General features: G+C 40.3%; 3 protein-coding genes and 1 non-coding gene across 9 annotated transcripts in view; all 4 read left to right on the forward strand.

The window, feature by feature from the left end:
• Positions 1-4936, forward strand: part of ppp1r37 (protein phosphatase 1, regulatory subunit 37) — a 55781-nt gene extending 50845 nt beyond the window's left edge. The window contains exon 13 of the mRNA XM_039823641.1: positions 1662-4936. The gene's annotated coding sequence lies outside the window, so the exon portion shown is untranslated. The remainder of the gene's footprint in view (positions 1-1661) is intronic.
• Positions 4937-7463: 2527 nt separating this feature from the next.
• Positions 7464-19461, forward strand: LOC120554092 (zinc transporter 1). Of its 4 annotated transcripts, none has more exons than XM_039792713.1 (6): positions 7464-7614; positions 15673-16269; positions 17060-17374; positions 17694-17971; positions 18218-18405; positions 18893-19461. In XM_039792713.1, exons 2-6 carry the CDS (start codon positions 15681-15683, stop codon positions 19203-19205), a joined length of 1683 nt encoding a protein of 560 aa, XP_039648647.1. In that variant the 5' UTR covers positions 7464-7614; positions 15673-15680; the 3' UTR covers positions 19206-19461. The 4 variants fall into 4 exon arrangements, with proteins under 4 accessions (XP_039648647.1, XP_039648662.1, XP_039648656.1 ...); XM_039792728.1 differs by having other exon boundaries at positions 15679-16269; XM_039792722.1 differs by lacking the exon at positions 7464-7614 and adding an exon at positions 13681-14720 and having other exon boundaries at positions 15679-16269.
• Positions 19462-20349: 888 nt separating this feature from the next.
• Positions 20350-20436, forward strand: trnastop-uca. Its single transcript has one exon. It is a non-coding gene; the product is annotated as a tRNA-Sec (tRNA).
• A 955-nt stretch (positions 20437-21391) lies between these two features.
• Positions 21392-24759, forward strand: mrpl28 (mitochondrial ribosomal protein L28). Of its 3 annotated transcripts, XM_039792236.1 has the most exons (7): positions 21392-21535; positions 22699-23008; positions 23475-23627; positions 23716-23850; positions 23974-24063; positions 24320-24437; positions 24626-24759. In XM_039792236.1, exons 2-6 carry the CDS (start codon positions 22724-22726, stop codon positions 24413-24415), a joined length of 759 nt encoding a protein of 252 aa, XP_039648170.1. In that variant the 5' UTR covers positions 21392-21535; positions 22699-22723; the 3' UTR covers positions 24416-24437; positions 24626-24759. The 3 variants fall into 3 exon arrangements, with proteins under 3 accessions (XP_039648170.1, XP_039648161.1, XP_039648179.1); XM_039792227.1 differs by having other exon boundaries at positions 24320-24759; XM_039792245.1 differs by having other exon boundaries at positions 23977-24063; positions 24320-24759.
• Positions 24760-25055: the final 296 nt, after the last annotated feature.

Below are 25055 nucleotides of genomic sequence, written 5' to 3' on the forward strand. Positions count from 1 at the left end.
CAAGCCACTTCTTCCCTTCTATAATGAAACTACCTTTCTTTCCTGAAACAATATCACAATGATCACTCACAGACTGTTTACATGCACATATTATTCTGGTTTTTCTGCTTATAACGAAAAAGACAATATTCACACTAAGCTTTTTACATGTCTAATGAAAGTGAATATTTCAGTAATATTCATGTTTACATGCAGCCATGCAAAGTTTTCCACCGGTGGCAGACTTGTTCGACCGTACAAACACAGCCTCCCTCTTTCATTCCTTCAACCACCTTCTTGTAAAACGTTGACATTGCGATGTTTGCGCATATCCAAAAACCTGTTGATATCCAAGTGTAACATAATGTTTCAAAGTAGGTGTGTTTCTCCTTTCGACCAGAGATATGGGCTTTTCTTTTGGGCATGCATCTCTACCGCAGCCTTGCAAACTGTTGGCTAGCTAACGCACAAAGCTGACTGTAAGCCGTAAACAGGCAAGAAGGCCGTAAACTGCAGTAATAACCCTGACTGAGACACACATTCCGAATGCGCTGTATACACCGAGGCTGACAATCGTACAGGTAGCCGGTGTGGAATGGTTTTGAAAATTAACCAGGTGAGTTTCTTAAAGGCCCCTAGCAAGTAAAAAATATGACAAGTTAATGGAACATCGCTGCAGTTGAACAAACCCGCTCTAATATTGGGCTTTACAGTTAAGACTCCACTGTGAAACCATGGTTCAATCCTTACCACTTAATAACTTATGAGAGTTGAGAAAAAAAAGAAGTTAGGAAACTTCCTAAAATATTGATAGCTTTGTTTTTTTTATTTTACTTCAAATGTGTTTTCTAATTTGATTCTGAATGTCAAGCTGAAATTTGTTATATCATTAAAACAAAACGGTATTGAAATCATAGGATTTATTGGTTATTCATAAACATAAATTAACTTGTAATCGGTAAAGAAAAGAAAACTGGGGAAAGATTTTACCAAATAGTTCAAGTTTGAAGCTGATGCGACTCAAAGACATTTTTTTAATGGATATTTTTGTACATTCTTGACAACAAGACAATAACCAGTGTATCCCTATAACCTTGTTTGTAGAGATTATATTTTACTCTTCATTGTGTTCCCAAATATTCTAATGCATTTCCTCTCCATAAAACTTTGAATTGCAGCTGTGTTTGAAAGGCTCTGGGACACTAAATAAACGCATCTTTCCTTAAAGTCTTAAGCTACTTTAGACTTGTAGTAAACCTGCCAAATGTCCCTGAAAGAAATGCTCTGGTGTTTTTAAATTAAATATTATTATAAAATAATAAAATCAAAATAGAGTTGCAAACACTTGTAATTGCACCGCAGTGAACACAGCTAGTATAGACTCTGACGGAGGACTGCGAGTGCTGCTGCTGCTCTGTGGCCAGTATAGACGAGGTGTAAGGCCGGCAGCATCCTCAGAAGGTAATTGAGTTTTGAATGTATTTGTGCAGCCAAAGTAGCATTTTAATGGCAAAACCTGCTGCAAAAAAGCACTGAAATGGCTTCCTTCAGACACAACAGTGTGCACAGATTGAGAAGGAGATTCTTGAGGATCATTGATCATTAGGTTAGCTTTGAGTTTGGTTTTACAAATGTTCTCTGCTAAATTCAGGATTGATGAATCTCATGTCTTCTACTTTCAGAGGGACGGCGAGAACGGGAGAAAACGGCACCGTCGATAGTTTGTCTGGCTCTACTACATGACAAGTTGCCCTGCAATGTTTTTGTCTTTTCTTTGACTTTACCATCCACACAACCTTTCCATAAAGGACAAAAGACCCGGTATTAACAGTCAAAGCTCTGAAAATACAAGCAAATTAGAGAAAGAAACAAATAAATACAAAATCGACTTCTGGAGCTTTGCTGTGACAAAAAAGATGCCCTCTACATCCACACTACGTCAACCACAGAAACAGTTACATATGCATATTATGCAGAAGAGAGAGAGGAAAAAAAAAAGAGAAATAAAATCACTCTGTTATCACTACATTTCGTCAATCTGCAATCTTTATAGACAAGCAGACGCCTGTGAGTGAGACAGAAGAGAGCTGGGGGGTTAAACACTAACCAAAGACGGAACACAGACCTTTCTCACAGCCCTCCTGTTGCTCTCTTGTGTAGATTTCCACTGTAGTTGGAGGAATAACTAGCAATTCTATATATATATATATTATTTTTTTTTTTTTTTGTCATAACACATACACAAAGACATAACAGTGATAATGAGAAAAGTGGGGTTGATGGCACATTCACAAGACAAAATAGCATTGACGGGCCCTACTGAGCGGACCTGCTGGCTTTAAACACTTGTTCTAGAGGTGGATGTAGGTCACTATCAAAGGCTTTTATATCCGAGGAAGCTGAAGATGTTAACGTGTCTGTTAAAATGTCAACGTTTTATGTCAGTTCCCAACTCCTGACCATTTCTCTCCCTTCTGGGAAAGAAGAACTTTTAAGGGACCTCTGCCAAAGTGACTTCCCTCTCTGTGTTTTCTCCTCCTCTGCTCACTTTGGCCCCTCAGGAATCAGCGTCCCCCTCCGGTCAGTCTTCTCAGATCTGATGTGGAGGAGCTGCAACTGTCTCTCCGCCTGCCTCCGCTGCAACAAAAAAAAAGAAAGCTTTTTGAAGTCGGTAATTTTGCTCCCAGCTGGGGAAAAAAAACCAGAATGTCTGCGAATGTCAGAAAGCAAGATGTCTGCTTTTGGTTGAGTTATTTACATCTTTTTTTTTTCCTTGATTCTCTACAACGCTCAGACACTATTTTTGCTTTGTTCGACCAGTCATTGTTGTGTCAAACTCTTTCAAGAAAAGCAGCTCGGTCTCTGTCGACATTTCCCCCCTCCTTCCTCCTGTCCCTCAGTCTTTCACTGATACTTTCTGCCATCTCCCCGCTCCAGCTCATCATTCATGTTGCCTTCAAAACTCACCACTTCAGGTTCAGTCTTTGTTTTTTCTTTTGGGCTGCTTTGAGAAATCACTTATTTTCTATTTATTTTATAGCTATATGAGCCTTTTCTGATTTACTTTTCCCCCTTTTTTTTTCTTCACCTCCATCCTCATTTTATCTTTTTTCTTTTCCATTTTGGGGGTTGCTTTTAAAGATGAACCCCATTTTGTTGATGTATATTTCAGATTCAAACTAGAGCAAATATTTAGTTTTGTTTTTTAGGGGGAGGGAAAGGTAATCTGTGTTGGAAGAAAAGGTAAATATGGTTGAATGGTTGACTATAGCAGTCGGGGTGCAGTAATGAAAGCAAACGCACGAATTCAGCAAACATTGGTTCTCATCAAAGTCCTGGTTGTTTCAACACTACTGTGCTGGGTGAGGCTGTGGCCACAAGGTGGCAGTGGTGGTTGTGTTGTTTTCTCACAGAGGAGACAGAAGTGAAAGGATACCACAGTCTAAACAACATCGTATACAACACACTGCAGGCGCTGATGTCTCTGCTCAAATACAACTTCTGTCCTGAATTTTCCCAAGCAAGGATTTAGGAAGAAACTTCACACGAAATGTCAACTTCATGTATGTTCGTGAAGAGAGCTGCTTTGATTATTTCCTGAAGCAGATACGGGCAGGTGTGTTGTATTTTTTATTTTTTTTTCCTTCTTAAAAGGAGCAGCATTCAACCCTCCTGCTCCTCTTCACCCAAGCGATAGTTTGCCCCCGCTGTTTGTTATGCTTTAATTTTTAGAAATTTTTAATAATAATTTGTTAACTTAATTGAAATGTGCTGGTAATCACAAAGATATGTATGGCGAAATTTGTTCCTCTCAAATAAATGCATGTAATGACTAAATGATATGACTGAATGTTTCAATGCCTGAACTCTGCAGATGGAAAAATGTGTTTGGATCAAGTTTGGTTGGGATTTTTGGACACATCTAGTGAATTTTGAAACCTACAGAGATGTTTTGCAGGAAATGGAGTCAATACATCACTTGTATACAAAACAATTAATTATTTAATACAATATTAAAAAGTACAGTCCCTATAAGTGTTCTTTTTTTTTTTTGACTTTCTGTTGGTCAGTACCTAACAAAAAAATAAATACATTGCTGTGGTTCAGTCCAGGGAGGTTGGAAACCTCACTGTGAGTGACCGAGGGGCTGTCAGTGTAGAATGACAATCATGTTTTGATATAGTTAGACATCAGGTGGGTGGTTTGTGTGTTTGGCACTAATGCACAACCCCTCGCACTGCAACCTCTGCATAGAAAAGCAAAAAAAAAAACATGTTTCTGCAACTCAAAATTAAAAATTTCAGACATTCCCCCAATGTTTGCTTTGGTTTCTTTGGTCCAAAAAATGTGATATTTGATTTTCTACATATTGCCCAGCCCTAGTGTCAAGTCCCGGAGGCCGGAGTTTCTCAGTCGAAATTACCACTTTGATATTGACGTGAACACTGTTTACCAGTCGGATACTCGTAATTACGACAACTCCGATATGACATGAACGTGTCATTAGACACCGCAATGACTGAAGTCCGTAAAATGACAAATACATTTTCCAAGTTCTAATCCACTCCCTGTGTTAATTGTTCATGTTTCTCTTGTTACATGCTATATGTGTTGAAAATTTTTATCTTATCTTATCTTTTATCAAAATTCCTCTTTCTGTAAAACAAAAAAATATGTTTGATGACCCATCTTGAACTCTGTGCAGTAACATAAATGTTTCCAATCAAATGTGATTTTGGTTTAGCGTTAGTGTGGGTAGCTAGCAGAGCAATATCCTAGTGAGAGATGATGGATTTCAGCTGGCAAAACCTTTGTTCACATTTCCAAAGAATGTGGCAGTGAGTAGCTTGTTGACTTCCTGACCCACTACTGCATTGCTTGATGTCAGTTTTTTGGCAAAATACTGTGTAACCAGCAGGCAAAGTTCACCCTAATTTTCTTTAAAGTTTGAAATGTTCAACTTTTGAAACTCCTTTTTTGTATTGCTGGTCAGTCCTACGTTGCCGGGAATTCCACAATGCCTTGCAAAGTGTTTAATACAATATTAACTTTGCTCCACCACCATTTCAGTGGGTCTTTACCCTCATGGCACAGTAAGATTGAAATTCAACCGAGAAGAAGGGATGCTGCTTGTCTGTAGTGAGTGCGAGCACAGTGACCGAGGTTAATGACCGTAACATGTTTGATAAAACATGATAATTCACTCAACAAAGTACGAGACTAATGGGAATGTCATTAACATGGCATTCCCTCCTATAGTTGTTGAGATATTTCAGTCTGGACATAGAGCCACGCTGCTAGCAGGGGTAAAAGACTACATCGGAAATATTCAAAAGCAACATCTCTTTCCAAAAAGTAGATTTACAGGATTCGAAATAAAGCAGAAAGCACATGTTTCCAACAAAACCTTCACTCCCTCACACCCTGGAGTGAGGGTGTGTAGCGGTGGGCAGGGGGTCGAGGGCAGGGTGGGAGCTCTGCTCTGTATGTGAGGAATTCCAGACTCCACTAATCCACTCTCGCCAGTAATGCTCCCCATAATACAGGAGATTGTGAGACATTCAGAAGTTAATAAATATGGTTTTAATTACCCTTTAACGCTTACACACAGCCCCAGTAAGTCAAATGGCTCTAACTTAACACAGCGTCCTTTGTCTTGTATCTCTACCAGTAGCCTTTTTGTGTTTTGACCCCTTAGAATGAAGCAGTCTACTCAGGCAACCCTGTCTCCTAGAAACTACATTACTATACTACTAATTTCTTTTGCCAATTACTTTTTGAAGAGAAATGTATAAACCGAGGAAAACCAATGCATCCCATTCGTTTATTAATGTTTCGTCATTATGTTGATAAAAAAACATAGTCCCGGAGGCCAGACATGGTAAAACAAGTACGTGATGTGAGGGGGGATGCCATCACCCTTGTTACAAAAATGACCAAAAAACAAGCCCCTTTGACCTGCCATCGCCTAGTTGCAGAGAGAGTGGAGGGGTTGTTTAGTTGAATATGTTAGTCTAATCTGCCTGACACATTAATCCTTCATCTGACTGAGGTTGGTGCAAATTAGAATCTATGACCTCGACCATGGCTCTGTAATATCCGTAGCCTAACTGTGCTGTGCACTGATAAATCCCAAAGCCGGACCCGGTCCCCGGTTAAACATTAACAAATTGCCTACCGGGTAAAACTAGGCCAGGCTAGCTGTTTCCAGTCTTCATGTTGAGCTAACTGTCCAAGGTAGCTTCATATTTAGTGTACAGATATGAGAGCGGTGTTGATCTTCTCATCTCAAGTCTCTATAAGACAGCAAATTTGTATCTCCCAAAATGTTAAACTATTCCTTTAATCATTTCATGGCTAAAGGATCCAACTTGCATGCATTTAGACCAGTAGTTGGGAACCACTGGTCTAAATGCATGCAACCCTTTTGTTGAATAGATTTTTAAACATTGTATATATTCATGCTGTGTAACTGTTAAGTTTTCTTTAATACATTTCAACCCCATTTATCACAGATATGTGTTAAAGTTCCCCAGTCCAAACCTATCTGTAACATACAGTATCACCACCACAGAAAATGTAATTTATAAAGGGACCTTTATTTTCTACTCAGATTGTCTTACCCCCTCTCTTTAAAGTGAAAATTGACTCTTTTTTTTCCTTCCTCTTGACATTATTGGTTAGTGTGAGCCGTACAAGAATGTTGTGCAATCCTGGAGAAATTTATAAACTCTCAAAATATCCATACTGCAAAAGAAAAGGGTCTTGTATCACAGTGAGTTGAATCAAGGTCTATTCACACACACACACACACACACACACACACACACACACACACACACACACACACACACACAAACCTGCCATACAGTGATTGTAGTTTGCTGTTGTGTGTTTTTTGTAGTTTTTCTGTTCAGTGCACAGAAACTTTGTGACACTGTTGAGCGTCTGGGTTCTTAAACTCCACCAGGAGCACCACAGGGTTTGGGTTGTATTGGTTGGAGTTATTGTAAAATTCTGGTTGAAATTAAATATTTCATAATGTTCTGTTGGCCTCCTGTTCTCTGTTTTTCATGACTCATCAAACTTTCAGAGAAACTCCTGAGGCACTGTCTCTGTCAACATTAATATAAAACGTGATTAAGCACCTCACTGGTTGAAGAATCGGTCAATGTAAAGTTTTTTTTCTGTGAATTATTTTGTTATATCAACAGACTAAGGTAAGAAGAAACTGGACTTTATTTCATAATTCATGCTTGTTCTCAGCAGGGAGTCAAACTGGACCAGGATAAGGTATTTCAATAAACATTAACTAGTTATACACAACATTGTGTCCTGGTTTCAAAGGTTCAAAGTAATTTATTTTAAATCTGCACAGGAACTAGACAAATGAAACTCTTGGGACAAGCCTACAACAGTTACTACTCACAAGAAACAACAGGGAGAAAGGAATTATATACAAATATATAAAACAAAATACAAATAATAAAAAAGACGAAGTGCAAAAAAGCACTTACTATAAAAACATTTAGAGAAGAATACAAATATTGCACAAACAACAGGGGTTGGTCTGACAATAATCATTGTCTAAATACTCTACAACGGTGCACCTGCATGACGGAAGATAGAGAGGAGGTGAGTTTGGGTTCTTACAATTTCTGTTGACCGCAAACGCAAATTTCACCGCATCCACGTTTACTTTCACACGTTCATTTTCATGTGTAACTGGATTTTGTCATTTTTGCTTATTCTTGTTTTGGACTGGACACTAAGCGCATATCCCAGAGTTGAACTGGATTATTCAAACGGTGCGTCATACAGGTGTTGATTGCTCCCAGCCTCTCAGCGGCTTATGGTAGTTTCAAAGAGGTTAATACAACTACAACGTATGCGCTGCTACCTGCCCTTTTGCACTATTGTAAATTGTACTGTATACTATATATTTGTATGTTGTGTTATGTGTATTGTATGTACATTTGATGAAGAAGTGATCCACTTTCTTGGTCTTAGTGAGGACTCGAGCAGCAGCGTTCTGAATCAGCTGCAGCTGTCTGATTGATTTTTTTTAGGGAGACCTGTAAAGACACCGTTACAGTAGTCAAGTCTACTGAAGATAAAAGCATGGACAAGTTTTTCCAAATCCTGCTGAGACATAAGTCCTTTAACCCTTGATATATTCTTAAGGTGATAATAGGCTGACTTTGTAATTGTCTTAGTGTGGCTGTTGAAATTCAGGTCTGAGTCCATGACTACACCAAGATTTCTGGCTTTGTCTGTTGTTTTTAACATTGTCGTTTGAAGCTGAGCGCTGACTTTTAATCATTCCTCTTTTACTCCAAAAACACCCACCTCAGTATTTCTTCATTTAATTCAAGAAAGTTCTGGCACATCCAGTCGTTAATTTGTTCAATGCACTTAGTCAGTTTTCGTTTTGGACTATAGTCCCCTGGCGATAAGGTTATGTAAATTTGTGTGTCGTCCGCATAACTATGGTAACTTATTTTGTTGTTTTCCATAATCTGAGTGAGTGGAAGCATGTACAGTACAGGCCAAAAGTTTGGACACACCTTCTCCTCCAATGCGTTTCCTTTTTTATTTTCATGACTATTTACATTGTAGATTCTCACTGAAGGCATCAAAACTATGAATGAACACATATGGAATGATGTACTTAACAAAAAAGTGTGAAATAACTGAAAACATGTCTTATATTTTAGATTCCTCAAAGTAGCCACCCTTTGCTTTTTTATTAATAAGGGAAAAAATTCCACTAATTAACCCTGACAAAGCACACCTGTGAAGTGAAAACCATTTCAGGTGACTACCTCATGAAGCTCATTGAGAGAACACCAAGGGTTTGCAGCGCTATCAAAAAAAGCAGAGAGAGAGCAACATCAGTCACCACAACCTTGGAAATGTTCAGACCCTTGGAGATAATCAAGTCCAGGGTGTGCCCCTTATTGTGTGTGGGCTCCGTTTCACCAGGAGCCGCTGCTTATAGTTTCTCACAGAGGAAAAGCAAGATTATCAGCAGAAATATGCAAGCAAGGGGGCGCTGCTGAGCATGGATAGAGAGTAGACGTGTCCCAGACCTGCGCCTCAAACTTTCGACAATAATTTTATGCAAACTTTATATTTTGTGACTGCAGATTCGTCATAATAGGCTTATTATAACATTGCATATTTCTTGTGAAATGCCTAAGTCAAAGAGAAACACCCCTGACCGTGGAACTCCGAGTAAAAGCAACGGTGGCAATGTAGGGAGCGCTAACAAGGATGACTATCCTGAACCTACGTGATTAGCCTAATTGAAAAGTTCAGAGAAGAAACTCACACTTCTATTAACACTCTGCAATCAACTGTACTATCAATTGGGGGCCGCCTGGAAGATGTTGAAACCTCGCAGAGAGATGTTGATTTTGGAAAGCCTCTGTGCCAAACTGGCTAAGCACAATGCTACCCTATATGAGAGGCTAGAGGATCTGGGCCGCCGCCAAAACCTACGAGTGATAGGCATCCCGGAGGATACTGAGGGACCACAGGTGACAGCATTTATGGAGGACTTTTTCAGCGAGACCCTGGGAATGCCCATCCAGCCAAATCAACTGCCCATCTGTGATCAGGCTCGTAGAAGCCTGGTGCCTAAACCCCAAGTGACCCCCCCGGCCGATCATCGTGCGGGTGCATCACAACCAGGTCAGACGTGAAATACTTCAACTATCACGGGAGAAGGGCAAGCTGTATTTTCGCAAGCACAGGGTGCATATTTTTCAGGATTGACCTCCAGACGTTGCTCGTCAGAGGGCTGCTTTCAAGGATGTTAAAGGAATACGCCACCGTTTGTTGAAATAGGATTATTCGCCGTAGGTTTGCAAACGCATTTTTGTCTCAGTGCATGCATTGTCTTAGTCCGGCGCCGCCACCACTAGCTTAGCTTAGCGTAACGAATGGAATCCTTTGTTGCCGTTAGCATGTCGTGAGTAAAAGTGACCCAACAACAACAAAATCAAAACCTAATTACTTCTTGTGGCCTGCGTATTCACAACGAGTAAAAATAGCAATGCAGATACAACACAGATTAAGACTAGACGATTTCCTAGGTAGATATTTACTTGGGACTATATTGGGTGGAAGTAGGCTACAGCCGAAGCACTGCTACTCGGGCACAGAGATATCGGCAGCCCGCGGGGCTCTGCGGCCGGCGTAAAGTCACGGCCCGCCGAGCCCCGCGGAGCTCAGTCAGGGCAGCAGCATTTGGTTGTCCAGCAACCCAGGAACACTGACTTTGCGCTGGCCGCAGAACCATTCATTTGCCCACCTATATAAATATAGAGGAGACGGTGAATAACCCTATTTCAACAAACAGTGGCGTATTCCTTTAAAGCGAAGATGAAGGATCTCCCTGGTGTACGGTATGGCCTGCTACCCACTGCAAAGCTACAGGTGACTTTTCAAGGTAAGCGAGAAGGTTTTGACATGCCTGAAGACGTAGAGACTTTCTTTGCCCAAACAATCGCTCCGCTGCTGAAAGCCACAACGACAAACGATGCAGAAACTAGGAGAGAGCACGGCAGTGACATTGATACTCGATGTGATTAATGCTATTGATAATGCTATTCCCAATATGTTTCTAATTGTTGCTTATTGATGTAGAAGTGGCTTGGGATCAGGGCATGAAATTAACACCCGACCACCAGCCAAATGCGGGTGAATTTTGCAATTGGCGGGTAACCCTGTCAATCTACCTGATTGGCAGGTAGCCAATGAGAATTGAGTGATTCAGACGTGATTCAGATTCAGATGTGTGTGTGTGTGTGTGTGTGTGTGTGTGTGTGTGTGTGTGTGTGTGTGTGTGTGTGTGTGTGTGTGTGTGTGTGTGTGTCAGGCCAGGATAGGAAATTAACTAACAATGTCAAGATAAACAAGCCACTGACAGTGACAGATATGCTCATATTCGATTCATTCAATAAATTATTTTTTGTCTTAAACCCACCAGCCATTTTCATATTATACCAACATTTGCAGCATCCTGAGCTTTTTTGGTAAGGTTCCTAGAAAAAATACTGGCTGGTAAAAAGTCATTGGCCACCGTGGCTGGTGGTCAAAAAAAGTTAACTTCAGGCCCTGCTTGGGATACTGTGTTGCTGTGTGTTGCCAAGGGGGTAAGCTTCTCCTCGGAACCCGTACCTTCTATGGCGCCATTTTGATGCTAACAAGCCATCACCTCCCGTTAGCATTCCATTGACTGCCATTCATTTTGGCGCCACTTTGACAGCGAATAAGTTTACATCTGAAGCGTTTAAAGACTCTATTTGTCCATTGTTCACAACAACAACACTGTATAAAATTCTCCATTACCTTGTACTTCACATTATGGCTCCGTAGGAGGCGTTTTTGTAAAAATATGAAACGATTGTGTCATAACCAAGCGACTTACTGTCGCACAGTAGAGAAATTACCGTATAGTACAGGAGAAGCTTGCAGTTTCGACTCACTTAGCTGTTTAAGTTTAATTAGTAATGTTAACTAGCATTTTAGTTAGCAATAATTAGCCTGTGCCTATGTTATCTCCTTACATATACCTACGCTCTCAGTCTCTGCAAGATTGGGAATGATTGAGATTTCTCTTGGCACAGCTACCAGAAGACTTACAACTTTCAGACAGGTTGCTCACCTCACATCTACGTTTTCAAGCTCATTTGGAGGCTGCGCAGTAACGCTCAGCGCTCACCGGAAAATTGCTTCTAATATCCTTCACTGGTCTCCGTCCAGGGCAACGGGATCTGTTGGTCCATTTTATATATGTCAATGTGTGTTGCCATAGCCTGCGGAAATACTTTGTATGTTTATCACGCAGCAGTCTGTGTCTGTAGAAACTAGCCTACATCATTATATTGCCTGGGCTGTTCATGAGATGACTGATATGCTGCGCTCAGCCCGCAGCTAGTGTCTCACCACTCATAAGGCCAAGGAACTGCAATTTCGGATTAATCACAGACTACATATCACTCCACTCAAGAGGAACAGAATGAACCCGGACTTATCAAAGTTTTGCGTTAAGTGTAAGATTGAGGAAAGTTCATATGTCCACTGTGTATTGGACTGTGTACATATTCACAAATTTTGGGAAGCTGTTCGTAAAGAAATTAATGACATAATAGGACAGGCACTGAACATCTCTCCCTTATTCTCTATTCTTGGTATAGACCATCCTCCAGATATTCCTTCTAATCAGCTAAAACGTCTTAAAATGCTGCTCTTCTGTGCTAGAAGATGTATTTTATTGAAATGGGTGTCAGAGGAACCCCCTAGCGTTGCCCAGTGGATATGCAGTGTACTGGAGTTTATGCCCCTCGAAGCCCTTAGCTTCTATCTGAGAGAGGAACCGTTTCAGTTTCATAAAGTCTGGGGTCCATTTACAACTGACTTGGGGTCTGATTGTCTGAGTACAATAACAGTAGGGCTCTATGGGTTGGCTTGGGGAGAATAGATCTTTATTGTCTAACTGTATGTCTATGTATGTGCATTCCTGCTTTGTATTGTATGATGGATTATTGTACCTTCATTTGAAACTGTCATGAAATGTAAATCTGTCAGTGTTCAATAAAAAAAAGAAATATGCAAGCAGAGGCAGGAGCAAGCAGCAAAGTGTCTGCACTTTAAGAAGCTCAAGCAAGATAACATACTGATAAAATGATAATGCATGAATAATAATCCAATAATAGTAAATATACATAAAACGCTCTCAAAGCAACATCAGAAGTGGCTCCATGTCTGTTGGATGTGTGAATAAGCAAGTGTTTGCTAACATGTTTGACATAACTTTATAAGGTTATGATATGTCAATGTTGTGTTTTCAGATTGTTCCGCTGCCTCCGAGTGCCCACAAAAAAACAATCATGATAGCTTTAAAGAAATTCTCCAAAGATAAAGAAGCAGGCAGAGCTTCATAACTAAAAACTTTGTTTCAGCTTTGAGGGTGCTTAAAGGTTTTGCCAAACTGCTGTGGCCTCTCTCTCTCTGTTAGGGGACAGTGGCAAGTGATCAAATGCTTCCTCGCTGGGTCTCTCCTTGGGCTTAGCCGTGCCTCAGGAATGTGCTGGCATGCTGATAGAACAGTAGGGATTTATCCGTGGTGTCAGCCCATATCTGGCCTGTTGATTCGCAGTCCAGTGGACTGCAACAGACCCCTGCACATGGGCACACATGAGCAGGGGCTGATGGGACTGCAGCATCATCTGTGGGTTCATGAGTGCTAAGAGGGGGACAAAGAGGGTGCACCACCTTCGACAGAGCTTGAAAGAGCTAACAAATGCAAAAATAGACAAAACCCAATAGCTTTTAAATGAACCATTTTTGGGAATTTATGGGGAAATATGCCTATTTGCTTTTTTGCCGAGAGTTAGATGAGAAAATTGACACCATCTTGTTTGTACGATAAATATAAAGCTACAGCTTAGCATAAAAGATGGAGACGGGGAGAAACAGCTTCTTCCAAAATCCACCTACCAGCACCTCTAAAGCTCACTAAACTAAACTAGATGTGATAAGTTTTAATTAACGCACTTTAGAGGTGCTTGTTACCTTTGGACAGAGCCAGGCTATCTGGTTCTTCTTGTATCCAGTGTTTGTGCTAATACACCATCAAATAATATTTTCTTGTTTGATTTATTATGGTTATTATACGTTTTATTTTAATGATTTTTAAATATCTTTACTAGATAAAGGTAAAACTACACACTGCTTCTAAGACAAGGGAATATGCCAACGCAATTATCTTGCAATTCATTGAATGTTATCTCAATAATAGACAAGGAATACATGAATTGTAATCGTGAATTTTACCCTTAATATTTGCAACAATTTTACAATCAACCAAAACCAGCATGCCAAAATATAACAACTCATTGGTAACCATTTCTTAGTTTGGAGGGCAGTTAGAAACTGCTGCAAATAAACCAGACTAAAATAAATCCTAAATAAAATGCCAAAAACTGAGATGAAAGCAGCAGATTGGTAATTATGTCGATATTTTACTGACTAAACTTCTACCTTCTACTACCTTAGTAGATCCAAAAAAGACAGGCAGCCTTTACTTCTCTCTTGCTCTCGGAAGACTGGATGCAACAACAGGCATCACAGTAGCTATGAAAATAACACAGACTGTAGGAAAATAATCTCTAACATGGAAGGTGACTGGAAACCTCCCACAGACAGAAGAGCTCATAACTCATAACACACTTCATTTTTGCTTTGTTTTTAATAATTGTAATAATTGTTTTTTTTACCTTTTTTTTAATCAGAGGGTGTATAATTCTCACTGTAACATACTGGGTGCTGCATCGCCTGCCCTCCTTGACAAAAAAAACTCAAAAAACATTTGTGCCAATGCTGCATGCAGTGCAGCGGCACACTGAATTAGTGCAAATTAGCTTCACTGGATCTGCTCAGAGTGTGTGAAGGGTGGGTGGGCTGTGTATTCGTCCACTCAAGGTATTCTCCCACCAACGAGCTGAGGAGGGAATGCAAACAGGGATGACTGAGGAAAGGAAGATATCCCACCACCCCCTCCTCCCCAGCTCACATGACTGTGATTACAGCAAAGGAGGAGTGTGGTGGGACACAGTCAGGGAGAGATGGTGAGCACGATGAATGACATTTTTCTGATTGCGGCACACAGATCACATCCAAGAACTCAACTTGTCTTTGATTGCTGGCCGAGGGTCGTCCACTTTTCCGGGGTAATTCAACTTTAGACTGAAAAGAAAATGCGTAGATTGTCTACATTTGTTGCATTTGTCTTTAACTTTGATTTCTAAGTGTCGCTTGTGCAAATAGATTGCTGTGTGTTACATGTACATGCTGGTTTATTCATGACTTACAGTCACTGGTGGAAGAAGTACTCAGATCTTTTGTTTAAGTAAAAGTAGTAATACCACGGTGAAGAAATAGTCTTTTACAAGTAAAAGCCATGCATTCAAATTTAAATAAAAGTATTCATTATGGTTCATTTCAGAATAATATATATCATTGCTGGATTATAATTATTGATGCATTAATTTGTACATCGGTTTAATGTTGCAGCTGATAAGAGGAGGCTAATTTGAATTACTTTCTAAATTGCTGGGTACTTTGTGAATTTCCCCAAGATCAATAAAGCTTTATCTTCACCTATAATACATCATGTCATCTGCAAACTAACTTTTAGCTGAAGTCATCACATGAATGTAAGAGTAAAAAGTACAGTATTTGCCTCTGAATTGATGCAGACTTGATGTATAAAGTTGCAGGAAATGGAAATACTTAAGTAAAATACAAGTACCTCAAAATTGTACAGTAGTGAATTATGAGTCATGCTGTGGCATGCTGGTGTGGTTAATAACAGAACTAGAAAGTGACAAGAGGGGAGAAAATGGAAATTTGTGTTTAAATCTCATTTACATCCATGTTTTTTTAAATAAAATAAATAATGAGCTTAATGTAGAGCATGGAGGTTGTTAGAAGAAGTGAGTGAGTGAGTGAGTGAGTGAGTGAGTGAGTGAGTGAGTGAGTGAGTGAGTGAGTGAGTGAGTGAGTGAGTGAGTGAGTGAGTGAGTGTGTGTGTGTGTGTGTTTGTGTGTGTGTGTGTGTGCGCGTGTGTGTGCGTGCGCGCTTGTGTTTGAATGTACGAAGAGTTCTAGTGTGCGCTCTCAGTTGCAGATATGAGGGTGCTACATGGGTGCATGCTGGGAGTGACCATCTTGCTGCTGGTGTGCGAGGTCACCATCAGTCAGCTGTGCAAATCCCTTATCACCCTGGTGGATGGTTTCCACACACTCTTCATCCTCTTGCGCATGGCTCTTCGTCCTCCTCAAGCAGCAAGCATCATAAAACCTCCAATCTCTACTTTGGACTCCTCTGCATCTCCTCCACATGCTTCCTCCTCCTCCTCAGCAGCACTTCCCTCCACCCTGCCTGCAGTGTCATCCATCAAATCTCAACCTGGGACCCAGACTGGTGGGTCTTCAGACTGTGGTGTGTCCTACACCCGCAGCAGGATACAGCCTGTGGGGGCTTTCATCTCCACTCTCCTCCTGACCTCTCTGTGTCTCTCCTACTTCATGGAAATCAGCAATTTTTCCCTGGAACCACAGCCAGTGCAGCGCCCCCTGCTGCTTGTGGTGGTTGGAGCTTTCAGCGTGCTCCATAAGATGCTGGTGGTCTGGCTGAACTGGGTTCAGCTGCAGGATGAGAGAGCTGGGGCAAGCGGGCAGACAGAGCCTGAATCTCACTTTGAAGAAAACCACAAAGGTAACATTAGGCCTACTTACAGATCACATGTTCACTTTGAGAACTGATGCATGCATATAAAGTATAACAATATGTGTGTTGTCATTTTCTAATAAGGGCTCTTTATAAATGCTGTAACTAATAGTTTTATTAATAGTCAATAAATCACTTACAAATGCTTTTTAGATTAGTTATAAGCCATTCATGAGAACATTTGGGTTGCCAGGTTGTGGCTTGTGTTTATCCTCCCTCCAGTTTCTACTCTTGATGCGAAGCTAACAGGATGCTAGCTGTAGTTTCACATTTACCATATAGGCTACATGGGAGTGGTATAGATCCTAATGGGATTTTTACAACTGGAGTCTGATCGCATGACATCCAGTTTCAACTGGTTAACAATATAAATGTGATCAATCTAATCTGAGATACAATAATAAATTGTTGACCACACTTTCCACTGTACTTAAGGACCTTAAAGTCTAATGTCGTGTAAGACTAGTTACTGCAATTCTGGTGGCTAAAATGTTTGCATTTAGGAGAATGTGGAATTTGTGGCAGCTCACAATGATGCATGAAGCATAAAGTACAACTGCAGAGCCCCACTCTCTGTCTCACCAAGTTAGTCATGTCATTTGAAAGCACATACTTACACTGGCATTATGTAATCATAATCTTTTACTACAGAAGAATTAGTGTGCCTGTCCAGGTGATTATATTGTTCTGACAGATTTTTACTTTGAAGTAGCTGCCAAGTAAGGAACATCAAACAGTGTCCATGTTTGTTTTTCATTCCTCTGTTCGACTCCCACAGTCTTGGCTGCAGAGAAAACCAAAGGCCAGGCTGAGCCGGGGCGAGTCCTGGATGACGTTAGCCATGTCCAATCGGCCATGGATGACTCACTCCACAATGGGGCGCTTGTCCTCTGTAACCCAGGAACCTCCAGCGTCCCTGACTCTCAAACACCACGACAGCAGCCAGGAGTCCACCTGCATGCAGCAGCTACACAGGACAGCAGGGACTGTGACGTAGCCAGCGGTGTTGCAGTTGTGAAGGCTTGCAAGTGTGAGAGTTGTTCACATGACATCACGGAGAGTTCCAAAGACAACACCTGCATGGGACATCTTGGTAAGAAAGTTTAGCTTTTTGGACTGTCACCTTTCTCACTTTAGTGTCCCGTAAAAGAAAGAGTCACATGAAGAAAAAAAACATTTGAATTCAACGAACATATGTAAATATTTTGTTTTGCCATATGTGACTAAATGAAATTGCCTATTTGGTATGGGTGAGGTGTTTTTTTGCAGGGGAAATTACAATTTTTACATATATTGTTGGTGTTTGTATTGTTTTGCTCATCAACGTTCAATGATTGTCGTTAAAAACGTTAACAAAGTTGAAATTTTTGATTTAATCACATACCTGAAGATCATGTTTTCTCCCTCTTCAGACAGTCAAAATGCATCTAGTGCCTCCCCAGTCTGCAAGTCATCACATCACATTGAGAGGACGGTACCAAGCAGCAAGTGTCCAGTCAGTCTCCTGTCGTTCGTCCTCGTCATTCAGGGCCTTTGTACCTCCTTTCTGGCTCTGATCATCGGCCTGGTGATGCTGCTGGTCAGCCCGCAATGCCTGCACAGCTCTGGAACCTGTGGCCTCCTGGTTTACCTGGATCCTGGCCTCTCCCTGCTGGCTGTGATTACGCTGATTTCCACAGCTGCGCCACAGGTCAGGCTCTGTGTGTTTATGTCATACCATTTAGTTACAATTTTGCTTTTGAGCATTTAGCTGAAGTTCTAATGAAGACCACATTAAGAGTTCAACCCACTCATAACAACAATTTGCTGCAGCTGTATCGATCAATCAATCAATTTATTATTTGTCCCAGAGGGCAATTTGTGTCACAGCAGGCATGAAGCATAAAAACATCCAAACCCCTTACTGACATGTCGTTTTACTGGTAAATCTCTTCAGGTGCACAGGTACGGCTTGCTGCTGCTACAGGCCACACCTCCACACATTTGTGTGTCAGACCTCGGGCGGAGGATTATGAGTGTCCCTGGGGTGCAGGCTGTGCACGACCTCCACGTCTGGCAGTTAACTGAATCATTCATGGTGGCCTCTGTACATGTACACTGCCATGCTGGGTTTCCAGTGCACAGGTGAAGTGGAAAAGTTAGATTTTTGTACCTGGTGGTTCTAACTGTTTATACCATGGCCATTGAGGAATTCTCAATTCTGATTGGCTGGAAGGTATGGATTTAATTTTTGTAATCAAACAGTATAATTGGACACCTATGAAACGTATTTGTTTGCCGTTCTAAATTAGTGTACTGTTACTGTGGGTAAAGCTCAACGTTAGCTAAAGCTCATGGAGCTAGGGTTATCTGTAATAAGTATCGGTTTAAAAAAATGACAGTTGGGATGAGACACAGCAAATTCATCCATTACTTTATGTATATATAGCCTCTCATCCTGAGCATTATCACAAGGGGGTTGGAGCCAGTCCCAGCTCACATCAGGCGATAGGGGGTCCAATCCAATCATACTCAAATTAATTTTATATATTCTAGGGGCTGTTTCTGGCTGGTTATCATAAATGTGTTTTTGTCCAGATTAAAAACTCTATATCATTTCACACATGTCCAGGTGTGCTGATCTGATGTCGGGGGTCACGAAGGTGCTGCAGAGTGTAGGAGTGAGCTGCTGCACCGTTCAGCCAGAGTTTGCCTCCTGTTCTGGGTCCTCTGCAGGCAGTGAGGGGGACGCCTCACCTGTCGTGCACAGAGTGGACCCCTCCCTGCCTCCTTTTCTGACCTGCAGCCTCGCTTGTGGAAAGGCCTGCGCTAGGAATATGTGCTGCTCTCGGTTAGAGGAGGAGACCAGGAGCATGCTGGCACCACCAGCTGAGGAAACAAAGGAAGAGCCCCAGACACTGGTCATTGAGAACACCTTCCTCTGACTGAAAACCCTGGAGAAAAAGTAATTAATGAATGTAAAGGTAGAGGTGAATGAACAGATTTGAATGTGTAATCTCCAAAACATTGCCTGCACATTATATGTAAATGTTCTGTTAGTTTTGTGACATTAATATGGTGCTGCACCAAAGAATTTTAAGCAATATCAAGTGAAATTCTGTCAAAATAAAGGCATTTTTTTGTGTTGCTTCATTTGTACCTGAACCTTTTGTATGTATTGAAATAAAACAAATAATTATACTAAAATGTGTCTATTTTCATTTCAAGATTATATATAAAATGTATTGATTATTGTGTCACAGCAACACAATTACAAGAACAAATGCAAATAGATGAGTCATTTAATACTGTATGCATGTGCATATACAAAAAGTAATACACCCAGTGGTGGTACATTCATGTACTGTACTTAAATGCAAGTTAAAGGTACTTATGCTTTACTGAAGTGTTTGTGTTTTATGCTACTTTGCTATGTTACTTCTACTCCACTAATATTGTACTTTCTACACCACTACATTTATCTGACAGCTATAGTTCCTACCTACTTTGCATATTTAAATTTGACATGCAAGTGTGTAATGTGTAGTGTTCATAAAAGTGTCTTGTGTCTACATATAGCAGTATATATAGGCAATGTGAGGCTGAGAGATCACACAGAGGGCTTTTTCATGGCACGGCAGGAAAAGCACCAAAGGCAGAAGGCTCAGCATAACAACTGGCACACCTTAAATGGACTGCAGCCATTAATAATGTTCATTATTATTATAGACACAGTTACATCTGTATCTTTCCTGCTATGAAATGTCAAAAATGGATTTCTGTTTGTGTATATTTCCTCTATTTATTACCTGTGACGACACCATGTGGCTCCACCTTTTTATTTTCAGACAGCCAATCACAATGCGCCTGCTTTGCATAACACAGCACAGCACAGACAAATGTTTCCCTTGTTTGTGTGTTTATTTGACGTAAACATGTTTTAGGGCATCCGGGACCTGATTATACTTTGTGTACACAAGCTCGTTGTAAGAAATACAAACCAACGTTAGAGTTATTATGGTGACACCCTGACTCAGGAGACTCTCGCTGGTATGAGCTTTATATACATCTGACAGACATATTTGAAGTGCCCGGATGATCCTCGGTGGTCCGGGGTGCAGGCTTCAAACCTGTAGCTGCATAACTGCAGAGTGGTTCAATTCCACCTTTCGGGCGAGGAACCGTGAGTTCCCGTCTTTGAAATCCCTTTGGTGAAGCAAATATTGACTTATTATCTCACATGATTTAAGCGTACATGACGTGAGCTGTAGACTTCCTAAGGAGTGATATGTTAACATTTGGCTGAAGTGTCACATTCTGAACACCAGTCGTTTTCCATTTTTACGTTTTACACAATTTACAAACCGTAAAAATTCCCTTACTACCTCACGAACCTACTTCCTCTCAAGCTCTATCCTTGTTTGACAATAAAAGTTCAAAATTGTTAAAAGGAACAGCATCACATTTTGTATTCGCTCTTTTTCATTTATAGTAGGCTCATAGGTTCATTTGAGATTGTATATCCAAACATGATTTTCTTATAAAAAAAAAAAGCATAATTAGTAGGCTACATGTTAAACTAACTAAAGTTGTGTAATCATCTTTACCTCGACAACTTTAAAATGCTGCTCACATAATGCATCCTCCAAAATGAGAAATGAATAAGTGATGAATATGATGAACACATTAATAGGAAATAAGAATATTAATAGGAAATTAAATAAATCAAAATTTTTCCTTAATATCTTTATTTTAAATAATTTCTTACTGTGAACATAGAGCAGGGAATTTGGTTTTTTTCAAAAAGAGAAAAAAATAGTTAGTGTCTAGTTAATATATTATAATATAATGTGATAAAATTAAACATAGTAGTCACGAAAATAAATACACAAAATGAATGATAGAACAATTTGCAAAATGTATATAAAGTATATATATGATATTGATAATACATGTTCAATCCATATACATATGTGTTCAATCTATAACCACTGTGGTGGTTACTGTGCAAGGAGAATTTATTGTGAATTTATTTTCTACATCCGCTTTGCCCGGAAAACAACACCGATTGACAGCTTGTGCAAGCCAATAATCTCCGAAAATTCCCGGCCGCTATCCAATCATTCTCCTTTTTGGTGTAGGCGGGCCAACCAATGCGGAAATCTGCTTGTGCGGTGGAGATTGTGCATGATGTCCTTGCCTGCCTAGTTTTGGGCTAACCTAGATTAAAAACTCACATTCTACTTGGTGGAGTTAATTGTTTTCTTTTTACCCGGTAAGACAGACATATGAACGAGCTCTCGACGGTATATTAGACTAGTAGAGGCCTTGTTTCGATGTATAACTGTGTTGTTGGTCTGTGCCAGTTAGCGTCCTGCTAACTAACGTTAGCAACGCTATTTATTTAGTTCTAAAAGTAACTTGTCACTTATCATGTCAGAGTAGCTTTTAATTGTCCCAAACTGTAGCATGGCTGTAATTAACTAACGTTTCTATTTCAATTAACGTTAATTATTAATTTTTTAAATTTCTTTGTCTGTTTATATCTTCACTTTAAGATATATTGACAAATACCAAAACACAAGTTCAGAGTGATTTTTTTAGGCTGTATTATTGTCATAAGACCATCAGGTGCCCCAGGTCATGTGTGTGGCAATTACTTTGTGGTGATTTGATTAATTAGGAATTAATTTAAATGCCTCACAATAAAACCTGACATGGTAAGATCCCTGAGGTTGCTCCTTAATTTTCACCTTGAGGACCTGTGTCAAAATTTAGTTTTAAACCCCTTTTAGTATTTCATCAGATATCATATGACGCTTACATTGGGTCTTTAACAGTCTCTGCAGCAGAGCAGTATTCCAGTGTAGAAACACTGGTTGGTTACTGGGAATCTGGGCAAAATGGGCAGGGGATTTTTTGTTTGTGGGGTGTTCAATAGGGTAACATTTTATGTTGAATAATAATCATTTAAGTTTATCAAGTAAAATCCAAAACACTCAGTGCTTCCACCTTTTAAGAAAGACAAAACAAGCCATTGAAGATGTCACTGGGCACATGTGGGGTATTTTTTTACTGCCTGACACTTTATAGACCAAACGCTTATGTTGTCAAAAAAGAAATAGACAGATTATCAATGATGAATGTAATTGTTACCTACATACCTAGAACTCATTACTTACTAGGACAAACTGTAGGAACTGAGAAAATCAGAAAACCATTATTATTTGTAAATCTGTGACTATAAACCGTACCTTGAAATTGATTATGTTCTGTCAACTAAGTCAGTTATTCACTTGCAGCAAGTCTTCTCTTATTATTTTATTTGATTGCTTTGCCTTCAACATTTATAATGCTGTGCAGGGAACTATTGGTTTTCTTATTGGTTTCACTAAGTAACATGTTTCAACCTGACATTTTCCTTATTCTATCTTTCAGATTTAACTTTTAAAGATAGTCCGTTATGCCTTTACACAAATACTCCCCCAAAATCTGGGAGGCTCTAAAACTGAAGCAGGGCATCTACGCTCGTCTCCCCAAACACTACATTAAATCCCTTGAGCAGAAAGATCCCAGACCTGTCCATTGGAGACCTCTGGGAGTCCAGTACCGAGCCAACCCAACGACCAGGCAGAAGGAACGAGTGCAGGATGTCCCGATACCCATCTACTACCCTCCAAGCTCCCAGGACGGCCTTTGGGGAGGAGAGGGCTGGATATCAGGCTTCCGATACGCCAATAATGACAAAGTGAGTCTCCAGGAAGATCATTGTCTTTTTTTAGTTCTAGTACAGTGTGTTGACATTACTTGATTATACCATAATACACACAGTATAAGCTTCCAGCTGCTGTAGATTAATATCCAGCTTGGGCTTTGTTAGCATGTCACCCTTTGCTTGCTGTCAACTCCCCTCTCTTCACATTAAGAACATTATAATTCATTCATAAAAAATACATTACAAGGTTAAATAAGTTTCCACTCTGTTTATTACACTTTTGTATTTTTCATTGGACTAAATGGGATTGTCGAGTGGACACACTCAACAGCCCTGTCATAGAAATCACTTAAAGTACATTATAAGTTGTGTGTTTACAAAATCCAGCTGTACTGAATGTAAATATGTAGCTCAAGTTTTTTTTTAATTAATTGCAAAATGTTAGAGACGTAGCTGGATACATTAGCTGTGTACATTTCTAAATTGTCTTTTTACATAGATGTCGACTCGTCTGAAGAAGACATGGAAACCACAGCTGTTCAAGAGAGAGTTGTATAGCGAGATCCTCGATCACAAGTTCACCATCACAGTCACAGCACGCACTCTGGACCTCATCGATGCTGCCTTTGGTTTCGACTCCTATATTCTCAGCGTAAGAGAGCGCTACCTCCTGTGTGATAAAATAAAAAAAAAATTCCGTCTGGCTTTTTTTATGATTTGTAATTATCCAACTCTATCAGACATCAAAGGAAGACCTGAACTCCAAGCTGGGGATGGACCTGAAGAGGGCCATGTTGCTTCGCCTGGCACACAGAAACACAGAGCTTTACCCCTCCGACCCTGTCAAGAGAGAGAAGGTCTACAACAAATACAAGGTAGATGGGATGTGTTCAAGTCCACTGAGTGATTAAAACTAACCCTGATTTTTACCAGCTACTGTACAAGAGAAAGAGTTGTCATTAATAACAAATGACATTTTATGCTTCCTTCTGTCAAAGCAGCAGTTTGAGATCCCAGAGGAGGAGGCAGAGTGGTTGGGTCTGAGTCTGGAGGAGGCCGTGGAGAAACAGAGGCAGCTGGAGCACAAGGTAACAAAATCCTCAAACACACCTGCCTGAAGCTCGCCCCTCATTCAGCCCTTGTTTCAGCCACTTTACCTCACAGAAACAAAGTAGTAGAGCTAATGCACCTCTATTGCAGGCCGCAAGGTTTATAGGAAATGGGAAAGACAGAGTGCAAATATATTCAATTTTCAATTAAAAGACTTTCATTACAAATCAGTAATCATTAGGTTTGGTTATCACTTGGTTCTGACCCTGTTTCGTTCTTCCTCTTGTCTCTCAGGAGCCGGAGCCTCTGTTTAAGGCCTGTGTGGAGGAGCTGGTGAAGGAGCTGCACGTCCAAAAGCTCTCGGAGCCACACCTCATAGAGAATAAGTGACAACAGAGGCAGCTTTTCAGACGTAGGTTGAACTGTCAAGCTTCTGCAGATTGTGGTGGAAATCACAAAGTTTCTTAAACTATTTCACCCGGGAGAACTTCCTGTAGTTTCAACTTGTATTTCCTTCTGGGAGGGAAACAAAGATAAAAGACCACAAGGGACGAGGTCATGTTGGAGTAATTCTTATTTATTTCCCCCCTTGCATTTAAGATCCAAAAATTGACGGCATTTTAAGAATGAAGGAAAAAAGCCTCCGTCGGTGTAAATACTCCCCGACCAGCTGTGATATCAGGCCCTTGTACAGGATGTCTAAAAAAAATAAAAGATTCCCCTTTTTTCCTAAACCTTGTTTCTGCTCATCTGTTCTCCAGTAATTATTAAATAATTATATAATTCACTACATCATTTTAGGTCTTTTTTAGTAATATTGACATTTTGAGTAATATGCTTATTTTGCTTGTTAGCTGAGAGTTAGATAAGAAGATTGATCTTCTTACGTTTGTACGGTAAATACGAAGCTGGAGCTGTTTAATCCGTTCAAAAACGGAAAAAATACATGATATCTTTGAGCCACTGGGAGATAGAAGGATATTTAGCAGACTTCCAATGTAACAAAAAGGGACGTCTTGCTAGTAAGGAT

Source organism: Perca fluviatilis, chromosome 2 (assembly GCF_010015445.1).
Source record: "Perca fluviatilis chromosome 2, GENO_Pfluv_1.0, whole genome shotgun sequence".
Taxonomy (NCBI): domain Eukaryota; kingdom Metazoa; phylum Chordata; class Actinopteri; order Perciformes; family Percidae; genus Perca; species Perca fluviatilis.

What these genes read in the sequence shown, in the direction of transcription:
- mrpl28 (XM_039792227.1), top strand. Translation starts at nt 22,724, where the DNA reads ATGCCTTTACACAAATACTCCCCCAAAATCTGGGAGGCTCTAAAACTG. An exon ending in GATACGCCAATAATGACAAA is followed by an intron (nt 23,009 to 23,474) that starts GTGAGTCTCCAG and finishes CTTTTTACATAG; the next exon opens with ATGTCGACTCGTCTGAAGAA. An exon ending in TCGACTCCTATATTCTCAGC is followed by an intron (nt 23,628 to 23,715) that starts GTAAGAGAGCGC and finishes CAACTCTATCAG; the next exon opens with ACATCAAAGGAAGACCTGAA.
- LOC120554092 (XM_039792713.1), top strand. Translation starts at nt 15,681, where the DNA reads ATGAGGGTGCTACATGGGTGCATGCTGGGAGTGACCATCTTGCTGCTG. An exon ending in CACCTGCATGGGACATCTTG is followed by an intron (nt 17,375 to 17,693) that starts GTAAGAAAGTTT and finishes CTCCCTCTTCAG; the next exon opens with ACAGTCAAAATGCATCTAGT. An exon ending in TTTCCACAGCTGCGCCACAG is followed by an intron (nt 17,972 to 18,217) that starts GTCAGGCTCTGT and finishes AAATCTCTTCAG; the next exon opens with GTGCACAGGTACGGCTTGCT.